At 34.6% G+C, this 12,427-nt stretch overlaps 1 protein-coding gene across 1 annotated transcript in view; it reads right to left on the minus strand.

Annotated features, from left to right (window-relative positions):
- The window catches only part of Rab2a (RAB2A, member RAS oncogene family), a 78,332-nt gene that overhangs the window by 25,945 nt on the left and 39,960 nt on the right, over positions 1-12,427 (minus strand). The window contains exons 4-6 of the mRNA XM_005392185.2: positions 8,873-8,955; positions 8,125-8,217; positions 2,464-2,575 (exon numbers count right to left, since the gene is read on the minus strand). Of these exons, the coding sequence (XP_005392242.1) occupies positions 2,464-2,575; positions 8,125-8,217; positions 8,873-8,955 (288 nt within the window). The remainder of the gene's footprint in view (positions 1-2,463; positions 2,576-8,124; positions 8,218-8,872; positions 8,956-12,427) is intronic.

The raw sequence follows: 12,427 nt of genomic DNA on the forward strand, positions 1-12,427 counted from the left end.
TACAACTTGCCTCTTATACATCTGTAGTTGAAACTTTTGCTTACTGAGACTTATTTTTCACTTCTAGCATGTTTGTAATTGTCCACTGAGGTGTTTTTACGATAGCTGCTTTAAAATTTTCATTTGATAATTCTGGTATCTATGTCATCTCATTGTTGTCAATTCTTACCTTTTTTTCATTCAATTTGAGATCATCCTGGTTTGGGGTACATAGGAGGTTTTTTTCCATTAAAACCTTGGTGAGTTCTGAGACTGGATTTTATTTGAACTTCTGCTTAAACTGGCTTTCTCTGACATCACTGTAAAGGGAACTGGTAATGGTGGTGATGACTACCAGGCACAGGAGATGGTAGGAAAACCTTGCAGCCTAGCTGGATGTGGCACTTCAGGTTTTCCTGTGATGCTTGTATTCAGTAGAATTGTTCAGTACCATCTTATCAGGACGCCCCTTTCCTGCTTCTCTGGCTAGAGCAAGCTTTTCTTCTTTTCTGTTCCTTGGTCTTTCTAGATTCTCTAGCACTCATTCAAGGGTATGAGACAAAAATAAAAACCAAGGCAAATTAATGTTGTGTGATTCTTCAGGTACCAAGACCTATAGATAGTCTGCCTTCTTTCCAACTTTCTTCTCTACTCGGTTTGTACGTAATATCCAGTGTTTCAGCTGTACTCAGCAGGAGAAATGAGGAAAAGGAAGGCTCCTCCATCTTCCCAGAATCAGTTTTTTTGACTACTGCTCATGTTTAATCTTAAATCACATTCAGAGGTCGAAGTTTGATTTTTAGAACAAGTCCTCCATCTTGAAATACTTCAATGCTTATCTATAGGTAATTATGTAATGCTTTCTATGGATCCTTTAAAAATTAAATGTCAGATTTTTTTAATATTTTTGGCTTTTGACAGGCAAATCCATTTTCACTGTTAAATAAAATGATATTCTCTCATGAGTGAGATGAATTCCTGTCAAGTTCAAATTTAAACACATTTTTTTTTTTTAAAACAATAGAATTTTTGTAATAACTGCTGTGAAAACATTCATGGAGTAGTACTACATTAATTTAAATGTTTAGCCAAAAGGCTGACGGTAATTTACTGCTTATAAAGATATACAACTACGGTTAAGAAAAACTAACAAAGCTGGGCATGGTGGTGCACACCTGTCATCCCAGCACTTGGGAGGCTAAGGTAGGAGGATTGTTGCAAGTTCGAGCCCAGCATGGGCTACAAAGTGAGGTCAAGGCCAGCCTGAACTTCACAGCAACACCCTGTCTCAAAAAAGAAAAAAAAAAAACCTAACACAAAGGTATTAGAGACAGAATTAGAAATGAAAGATTTTCCTTTGGTTAATACTTCATTATCTGACTTCATGTATTTTTAAAAATGCAGACAATTTTGAATTTATGGTTCTTAAAAAAATGTACACTATTAATAATTAGTAAGGATATGGCCTGTATGATTGTATATGCAACACCTCTAAGAGGAGCACCTCTCTGAAACACGTGGCTTTATATATTTAATTGAAGTTGGACCAATGCATGGAGTGGATTTCTTCTTGAGCATGCTTGGAAGTGAAAAAACTATGGTATGTTATCAAGCTATAATTTTTGGCAAACATTAACTAGAGCCTGGCAGAAATAAATTTAACAGAATCAAAGAATATCTCATTCAGTACAGATGAGTATAATATTTTACCTAAGAAACAATTCTTCAGTGAAAATACCAGTGTTGAAGAACAATTATAGTTGATTTCAGGTCTCAATAATTAATTAGAAGAGCTCCAAGTATCATTCTTAGTAAACAAGTACTGAGTATTTACTATGCTGAAGGCACAGTGCTAGATGTGGCCTTGAATCCCATCATCTACTAATTCTTACAAGGAAATTTTTCAAACATTTGTTTTCTAGAACTCCTTTCCACAGCTGCTTTTATAAGCTGTTCTTAACCAGAAGGTGGAAATTAAGCACTGCTTTGAGGAAACTAGTTTTCTTAACCTTACTTCTACTTTTGATAAAACATCTCTTTTCTATTTATCTTAGAGAAGATTAACTGTCTAATCATTATGCGTGAACACCATATCCAAATACATACAGAACAAAAGAACATGTCATGTTCAGAAAATACACAATAGTTCAGATTAATAAATACAAATGATTGAGACGTGCATTTCTTCTATTAAAGGCAGCAAAATTCTCATGCTTCGTATAATGTTACATAGTAATAATATACATACATATATGTGTTGATGCATACAGGCTTTAAGAGAAGACTATAATTTAAGAGTCTGATAGATTAATATTAAAAGGCACTTCAAAGGGTAGGAATTTTTCTAATTTATGATATTCAAAAACTACCACAGAGTAATAACATATGAAATAAATACTAACACCAATAAATAAATGTTAGGCTATATGAAACATTTTCATTAAGTAAAAAGAGGACGAACATTCAAAAGGGCCTATTATTTACCTCTTCTACATTGGAAGCAGTCTTAGCTGAAGTTTCCATGAAGATAAGGCCATGCTCTCGTGCAAAAGCTTCACCTTCTTCTTTTTTCACTTCTCTTCTAGATTCTAAATCACTACACATGGGAGAGAAAGGGTCATGTTATTAGCCAGTATATACAAATAGAAGCATTTGCAGAAAGCAAACCACAGGATTCAGAGTCATGATGATCATTCTTTTAACACATGGTAATTAAGTACATTATTCTGGGCATCATAGGGGCCAAATGTTTGGAAAATATTGCTTACTTTCAAAGAATGAACAGTCTAGCGTAAGACTCCAAGTTAGAGTCAAAGAATGACAAAAGTAGCAGCTCTGAAGAGAGCCTCTAGTACCCTGTTCTATGGACATAGTGGGCAACTTTTTTTAGCAAGAAAATTCTCTTGCTAAAAACACATTCCTGCCTCTGCAGTAGGTACTTCTACTGCAGAGGGGTTCTTCTACTGAGCTATATTTTTTTATTTTGAGATAGTGTCTTGGAAAGCTATCCAGGCTGGACTTAAAGTTGCAATCTTCTTGCTTCAACCTCCCAGAATGCTGGGATAATAAATATCTGCCACATTTGGCCTGAACATAACAATCTGAAAGGGTAGGATTACTTTAGTCCCATCCGCTGGCCAGACTAAAGTGATAAGAATCCAAACTACAGCCTGGTACATGGAAGAGTACAAGTTCAAGTCCTGCCTGAGCAACTTAGTGAGACCCTATTTCAATAATTTTTTAGAAGGGGAGGGGGCTAGTGATGTAGCTTAGTAGTACAGTGCCCCTGGGATCAATCCTCAGTCTTCCACACAGCAAAACAAGTAGGTAGGCAAACACACACACACACACACACTCACACATGCCCTCACAGTTATCATCAAACTCCCACAATTCCACAACAGGAAATGATGCAGTAAAATCCAAAGTGCTAAAGAAACATTAACTACATCACTAATTTCAGTTGGTTAAATACTTAGTTTTGTTGTAAAGCAAAGCTACTGGACAGTAGGGACAGACAGAAGTCTTAAGCTAGAAATTTTGGATTAAAGTATACTACTCATTTTTACCATCTTAGAAATGGATCAGTGAAGCTGAAGGAAAAGCAGCAGTCTCTCTCCAGTGTACTTTACAGTAAAAGTTTGATAACTTTACCATTTCACAATATTACAACCATAAACAGTATTCTTTTTTTTTTTTTTTTTTTTGGTTTTTCTCCGGTACCGGGAACCGAACTCACGACCTTGCGCTTGCCAGGCAGGCGCTTTGCCGCTGAGCTAAATCCCCAGCCCCTAACAGTATTCTTTTAACACATCTGTAAAAAATTCAGATGTAATTCATGCTATACAGCTTCATTTTGTTTTGTTTTTTGACATGTTTGTAAAAAATTCAGATGTAATTCACGCTATACAGCTTCGTTTTTTTTTGTATTTGTTTGTTTTTTGAGACAGGGTCTCACCATAGTTCAAACTGGCCTGGAACTCAGTGCTAGGATTACAGGCATGCGCCATTCATTACGCCCGGCTCAGCTTGTTATTTTTGGTTAGCATGTTTTGCAGATTTATTCACAGTACATGTAGATCTAGTTTCTTAATTTTTTAATGCTGTACTATATTTTACTGAACAAATATACAACATAACTTCTTTATTTCTCCGGTAAGCAGGATTATTTGTAATTTTCTATTATTACAATATTACAATGAATAGTATATGTATATTTTTTGTGTAGAGGTCCTAAAGCTTTTCTAGGGTAATATTTTTCAAACTGTGTCATTACTCAGTGAATTGTAAAATAATTTCAGTAGGTCATACTCAGAATTTGTTAAAGAAACAGAATGGAAATATTAGAGTGTATCATCCACTGATCCATGGAATTTTTGTTACCTATATATAAATACATGTGCAATTTATTTACTAGGTCAAGATGTATTTCTTAATATAGGTCACATAAAAATCTGAGTCTCTGTACTTGAATATACACCTAGTACAGCACTGCTTTCCAAAAAACAATGATCACCTCAGCTTTCCAGACATAAAATCAAAATGCTGTCTTTGGCTACATTCCCTGTAAATCCCATTCAAGTTGCTTTCATTACTTATGTATCTTTCTTTCCTAAACCATTCTTTTATTTTATGCCCTGCCTTTTCTTTAGTGTTTATATTTATATCCTTAATTTAAAAACCTTTTGCTTCTTAAAACTCTGCTTCCTTTTTCTTGTATATCCGATTTTAAATGTCACAGTAAGAAAGGGTGTCATCAGTCACTTTGACCAGGTTTGCTCTTCTCAGATCCTGTGCTCTCTATTGTTAAATGCACTGGATTAAAAACTACTCATTCTGTTTTGAAGTCTATACTAATTCACCTCATCCAATAATAATTACCTGACTTCTCTCTGTTCTTTCCCTTTTATAAAAGGTTAAGCGAGATGATTTAAATGAGGAAGAATACCTAAGAAAAGCCTTGAGTGAATGCTAAGATAATACTTCTAGTTACAAAGAAATAATCAATAGTTGGCTTTTTATAATGCAAATATCATTTAAGTAAATATTTTCTTAATAGTAAACATCAACTCATTTTGTTACTGCAATCCATTAGTTATCGCTCTTTATTGCTGAGTTGTATTCCATTGTAATGCTGTACCAAAATTAGGTAGTATGGTGGATGTTACACTTCTAAAGAAAGTTTAATTTTGTTCAAGTGTAATTTATTAATTTTTAAAAATAGTTTTGCTGTCTCATTTAAGAAATGTTCACCAAACTAGGGTCACTAAGAGTTTGTGTTTTCTTTTGGAATTTTGTTTTATAGTTTTAGCTCTTATATTTAGGTATGTGAACAACTCAATTTTTATATAAATTAGAAGGTAGGGTTCATTTTTATACATAGCTCTTCAACTTGTGCACTCTGTACTGAAAAGATTACAGACTTACCCCACTGAATTAGCACCTATATCAAATAGTTAACTAACTACATATATATATGCAACCGCTTTTGGACTTCTTACTGTTTCATCGATCTGTCTGCACTGTTATAGTTTATATCTTAAATGGCCTCCAAAAGCTTACATGTTGAATGCTTTGTATCCAGCTGATGGTCCTACTGGGAGGCAGGACCTGGTTGGAAGGTAGTTAGATCACTGGGGTTATGCCCTCGAAGGGGACTTTGGGGCCCCGTCCTTCTTTCTCTCTTTGCTACCTGACCACCATGAAGTGAGCAGTTTCCTCTCCCATCACGTACTGTGCTACCAAAGGTCCAAAAGCGATGGGACCAAACTGCTATGAACTAAAACCTCTAGAATGGTAAGCTAACATAAACCTTTCCTCCTTGTAAGTTGATTTTTCTTCAGTATTTTTTCTCAGGCACAGAAAGCTGACCAACATACATGCCAATATCCTAATGAGTCTTAAAGTCAGAATTAGTGAAACCAGTATATCCTCCAAATTTATTCTCTATCAAAATTATTTTGGCTAGGGGCTGGGGATTTAGCTCAGGGGCAAAGTGCCTGCCTGGCAAGCGCAAGGTCGTGAGTTCGGTTCCCGGTACCGGAGAAAAACCAAAAAAAAAAAAAAAAAAAAAAAAAAAAACAAAAAAAAACCCAACAAAATTATTTTGGCTAGCCTATGCACTTTGCATTTTCACATAAATCCTGAAATCAGTTTATCCATAGTTACTTCCTCTTAAAAAAAAATATGGTATTTTGATTGGGATCATAACTAATCTTTAGATAAATTTGGGAAGAACTAATATCTTAATAATATTTAATTTTCCCAACCATGAATATGGTATACATCTCCATTTAGTCTGTTCACAATATTCTCTTATCCTTTTAATATCTTAAGGATTTGTAGTGATGTCACCTTTTGTTTCCTGTAATTGGTAATGTGTGTGTTTTTCTGATTAGTATCTATTTTATTTATCTTCTCCAGAAATAGCTTTTAGATTCACTGGTTTACTCTTTATTATCTCCTTCTTTTCTCTTGGGTTTAATATGCTATTACCTTTCTAGTTTCTTAAGGTGAAAGCTTATGCTGCTGTTCTGACATGTTTACCTAATATATGTGTGCAGAGTTATAATCTCTGCACCCCACACATTTTCCAAAATTGTAGAGCTAGAGATTAACTTACAGAAAACAGTTAATAATACAAATAGCTCTATCCACAGAAATGTAGACTATGTCCTGTGGAATACAATTATCACCTTGTGAATATTATTCAATTTTTCATCATCTACACATTCACTTTACAGATTTTACTTGACTGAATGTATGGTATGTTAGTTCTGTTTTGAAGTGGCTGCAGTATCTTACTGGTTTCCTTTTCAATTAAATGAGATAAATAAAAACTTTGTATCTTATTTCTCAATATCTCATTCTAATCATCACATGAGAATCATGATTTTACTTCTCTGAACACATTACCTTTTAACAATATCTATTTTATAAACCTATAGAATGTATTCTGTGACTACCATTTAAAAATAGTTTCGTGGGGCTGGGGATTTAGCTCAGCGGCACAGTGCCTGCCTGGCAAGCGCAAGGTCGTGAGTTCGATTGCTGGTACTGAAAGAAAACAAAACAAAACAAAAATAAATGAAAATAGTTTCGTTACCATTTTTCTACCAAAATTACTGAAAATGTTTTCACATTCTGGGAAGTTTATGGAAAGCTAGACAAAACAACTGTTTTCAGATTGATTAGTTTTAAGAACTATCACTTTAAGCTTAACATACAAAATTGTTTGTTACAGATACAGTGACAACTTGATTCTTGAATTTCATTTGCTTTATGATTTTGAGGAAGACGGCTGTGGTTGTGTTTGTCATCTGATGTGGAGTTTACGAATGCAAGCAAAACTGTTTTGGGTGCTTTTGTTTGAGAAATGAATTGAGTGCAAACAGAAGCGTTCCTTAACTAAGGGGTTGCTGTAATACTCAGATTAAAAAACAGAATAACACTAATGTAAAGGTGAGGAGGTAAGCTTGAATTATTAATGTAATGTTTACTACACAATATTAATGGTGTTTTAGGACATTTAGAAATTCACCTGAATAATCTCTCTATTGTATTAATTGATGTAATGCACACTGTTATGACAATGGGAAATATTATTTTGAGATACTTATTTCCACTGAAAAGTACTTTAAAAAATTTGAGTAACACTTAACATTTATCTACTCCCCAATGAATAGTTTTATTTTAAATTAGCAATCAGATAAAACTCTTTCAGATTATTTTTTTCAAAGACTACCTTTGAACAAAACTATCTCGAGTTATAATAATAATTTTTTTAAAAACTCATCTATATTTTAAAAACCAAAAGTACCTTAGAATTGCACCATTTTATCTATTTATTTATTTATTTTCTTTTTGAGACAGGGTCTCGCTATACAATTCAGGCTGGCCTCGAACTGACTTTGTAGCCTAGGCTGGTCTTGAACTTGCAACGACCCTCTTGCCTCAGGGCAAGATGGTGGGATAACACCAAATGCTGGGATAACAAGTGTGAGCCACCACGCCTGGCCCAAAATTTTAAAATTTAAGAAACCAGTAATTTACCTCTAGACAAATGTACAAGAAAAACAGTCGCATAAATAGTAATCTACTGTGCTCATGAGTAATGCAAAGTGAGCTCTAAATTAGTCTTTTTACCTTTTATTTCCAATAAGCATAATGACCATGTTGGAATTGGAATGCTGGCGGGCATCCTCTAACCAGGTTGTCAAGTGGTTGAATGTATCTCTCCTGCAAATAAGTAAGAATCTGATTATTTTCAAAATATTTCTCTTGCTGGGCGTGGTGGCGACATGCCTGCAATCTCAGCACTTGGGAGGCTGAGACAGGAGGATCGTTGCGAGTTCGAGACCAGCCTGGGCTACAAAGTGAGCTCAAGGCCGGCCTGAACTGCATATGGAGACCCTGTCTCAAAAAGGCAAAAACAAACAAACAAAGTATTTCTCAGTACTGTATAATAACATTCCATTCACAATCACCATTTTTAGCCATATCCACTTATGTAATGAGAACAGATTTCAAGTACAGTATCTCGGTTTAGAGTTCACTGATATTTTCCTTTTAGAAATTAAATGTACTCACATTTTAGAAAATTACAATGAATAAATTGTAATATTACCAAACTGTCAATTTGGGATGCTTTTTTAAGAAAGACAATTCAGTCACATATTTCCACAGTACATTTAAATCTGATTCAAGACACGTAGTTTTAAAGGTGAGCAAATCAGGACATAAAAGTAAAATTTTATTTTTATTACTGGCAGCTGTACTTTAAACAGAAAACTTGTGTGTACCAAGGACGAATGTAATCGTCATACACTGCAGACATGTACTAATTACAAGTTTAAAAGTTTAAAAAATAAAAGAAAAATTGGCAAGTACTCACCTTGTAATATCATATACTAGTAAAGCCCCTGCAGCACCCCTGTAATATGACCTTGTGATGGAACGAAAGGACTCTTGCCCTGCCTATGAAGAAAAAAATGGTTGAAAATTTCCTTTAAAATGATGTCCTTTATAATTTCATATTACTTATACGTGCAAAACAGGCAAGGAGGGAAGGAGTGCATAGTGATAAAATTCACTAGTTTTAGGAGAAAGTTACATAATACTACTACAGTTCAAGCTACTGGGAATCCTCACCCCCTAACCCCAAACAAGACCCCTAACCCTTTCTGGCAATCCCTGACAACCCAATTTACTGAATGGTTTCACAATACATGAATCATTATCAGAACACAGAATGGATGCCTAGCAACTAAGCTCTGAAGACAAATTTGAAAGGAAGAAAATAACCCAGAGCTTCACATTTGAATTCAATAACCCACTCCCTGGGGCGGCTGTTGACACTAGAATAAATAAAGCTCATTGTAAATAAATGATGAATGACATCTTTACGCCCACCATCTGCTGGTGTAAAGGTTGTTGGAAGGCCAAGGATGCAGATTCTATCAGTTATATCATAAACTGCAGTGAGCTTTCAACAGTCCTGAGATGGAATTCTTTGAGCAGTCATTTTATTATGGAAAAGAGAAAACGGTTCTCAATTTAATTTATATAATTTCCCCCCACACTTAATTTTCTCTGATGTATAATGCTTGTCAAAAGCCAACAGGATGTAAAAGTCATCTTTATATCCACTTGTGAAATAAGACACCAGAAATGATGGAAAATTAGGTAATTTTAACTCATGGTACACAGCACGCTGCTTTTTAAAGAAAGGCTGATGAGGGATATGCCTATTGCCTCTGAGTTTAAAACTGAGACAGTTCTTGTCAAATCATTTGTACTTTGGAAAAAAGTAAACACAAAGCCAATTTCAACAATGTTTGCATTTAAAGTCTAGTAACTTGAAACATATTCTTGTTTACAGAGCTGAGTCCTGATCTTCCATGTTCTGCTCTGTTCTGACACTGAGTACTCTGGAACACCTCGCTGTTGTTGGTTTTTCTTCCAGTACCACACCCTCAGTACCTACCCCTGGAGTCAGGAACACCACGGTCATTCTAAGAAAGTATGCTGAATTTAAGAGTATATTCTAATGTCTGAATTATATGCACAAAATGCTCGGTACTCCACCCCACCTAAATCAGTGGACGTTCTACGATTCAATGAGGATACCTTCTTCTATGTGGAAATTAACAGTCAGACCCTCTCTTGGTAATCCAATTCTAGTACCCAGAATGTCTAATTCTAAATGAGAGACCGAGAAAGCTATCATATAAAAAGAACCAACTTATTTCACATAGTTTGAGATTTAAAAACTGGTTGGGGACATGAAATTATATATTTATTGAGATGTACCTTTCAGAAAAGTCTTGAAATCCAAGTTTAAAACTGGAATTCTCAGGCCCAGTGGCATAGTACCTGCCTGGCAAGTGCAAGGTCCTGAGTTTGACTTCTGGTACATGCTAATTTTTTAATATTGGAAAGCTAAGGACTAGATCTTTAAAGAGATTCATTTTACAGAGATTCAATTTATTCATTTATATAAAAAGACAGAATTCTGTCAAAATAAAAATCGTGTATAAACTCCTTATAGTCCGTGGCTAACCTATCAAGCACAGGTAAAAGTCCTTCAAAACAATCTCTCTGGACTATTCCAGGAGATGAATTAAAATGAGTATGTAGGAAAAGCACTATTATACATAAAACTTCAGTGTCTAAAGGAAAAATAAACAGGGAAAGAAGAAAAGCAAGCTTCTACATAGCATTCCCATTCCCCCCAAGTTATTTTGCAAAGAACAAAAGGCATGTTCCAATACAGAAATAGCTTATACAATGAATACTTCATACTAAATCCACTGAAATCTACATTTTGCCTCTTAATACAAAATCAAACAAAGACTCAAGCAAATAAAAATCACACTTTCTAAACAAAGACTATGCATGCAGGTATATATCTTAAAATATAATTATTTTATAATAAATGAAGATCCATATTCAAATAGTTTCCAAATTTTTGAGACCTCACTTGTATGAGAACTGTAACATATTCTAGTCTGTTCTCTGTTAATGGGACTGGCAGCCTTGAAAAAGATCATGCCTAATAAATATGCCTTCTCTATACAATTACAGCATCTCCATAAGCTCACATAAAAACTAAATGTATAAATCTGGCCCCAGCGATATGTGTGCACCCATGTTTATAGCAGCATCATTTGTCATAGCTAAATCTTGGGAACAACCCAAATGCCCATCAACTGAGGAATGAATAAAAAAGATGTGGTCTTTTTATACAGTGAAGTACTACTCAGCCATAAAGAAGAATAAACTTGAGATTTTTATAGGTAAATAGATGCAACTTGAGACCATACTCACACGTGAAATAAATCAGACTCACATGTATAAACACTGTATTGTCTGCCTGGTGTGAGATAATGAAAGAGTAAATAAGATCCAAAATGTACAATAGATATGAAATGGGAAGAAATTGTTCAAAAGGAAAGAGGAAATAGGATCGGGGAAAGGGGAAAGAAAGGGAAAAAAATACAAGACAGTTGTACTATTAGTTTCTCCTACTTCACTGAAAACAAAGATTTGTTTAGAGAATTTTTTTATGCTCATATCTTGTACACTGAGTAACTACTCTGAAGGTAACAATATGCAATGTACTAACTATTGTTATCCTATTTTGTTTTGAAATTTTGTTTTATTTCTTCCATAAAAAACAAATCTAGCCCAATGGTTAATTAGCTCTCTTAATCATATTAAAGGAATAACCATCCAGTTTTTTAAAAAGTACTTTAATGCATACCTGTCTACACTCTGACTGAATTGTACAGCAAAAAGGAACGTTAACTCAGGGAATATACATGTAGTTGATTCTTCACTATAAAGAGTTAGGAGGGATTTTGAAAACAAGACACAATTCTTGGTTATAAGGGATTTCTGATAGTAGTAGAAGATATTTTTAAAAATCCATTTAATCAAACAGGAAGGAATGGCCAAGTGAATAGCACCAGAAAACAGACAAACCTGAATTAGAGATGGCCAGAGTAGAACACAGCTTCTACCAAATCACAATCAAATTGATTTCTTAAAAAAAAAAAAAAACCCAGCAAGATACAGGTAAGCAGAAAGTAAAATACAGCCATGTCTGCTTTAACAGTTTGAAGTACTGTTTAGCATTAAAATCAGCACCATGCCACACTTGTGAATAAGATGTTCACTTTGCATCTGAGGGCTGTTAAAAAATTTGATTGTACCACTCAAAACATACTTCTAATGGCCAAAGATAGATTCTCTGAAGCTGGTTTTCTTGAATGCCTGGATCTTTCTGTTCATACCAATTTTGGCATTTACCAGGCTGGTAATGGGCAGTAATCTTAACTTCTTTTCCTCTACGACCTCCACAAAATGCAACATTATACATATTATGCTAGTGCTCAAAAATCTGTGTAACTTGAATTAAAATTTTAGTATACGTGCTGCCAAAGCA

The sequence above is a fragment of the Chinchilla lanigera genome, unplaced genomic scaffold (genome assembly GCF_000276665.1).
Source record: "Chinchilla lanigera isolate Chin_1 unplaced genomic scaffold, ChiLan1.0 scaffold00043, whole genome shotgun sequence".
NCBI lineage: Eukaryota > Metazoa > Chordata > Mammalia > Rodentia > Chinchillidae > Chinchilla > Chinchilla lanigera.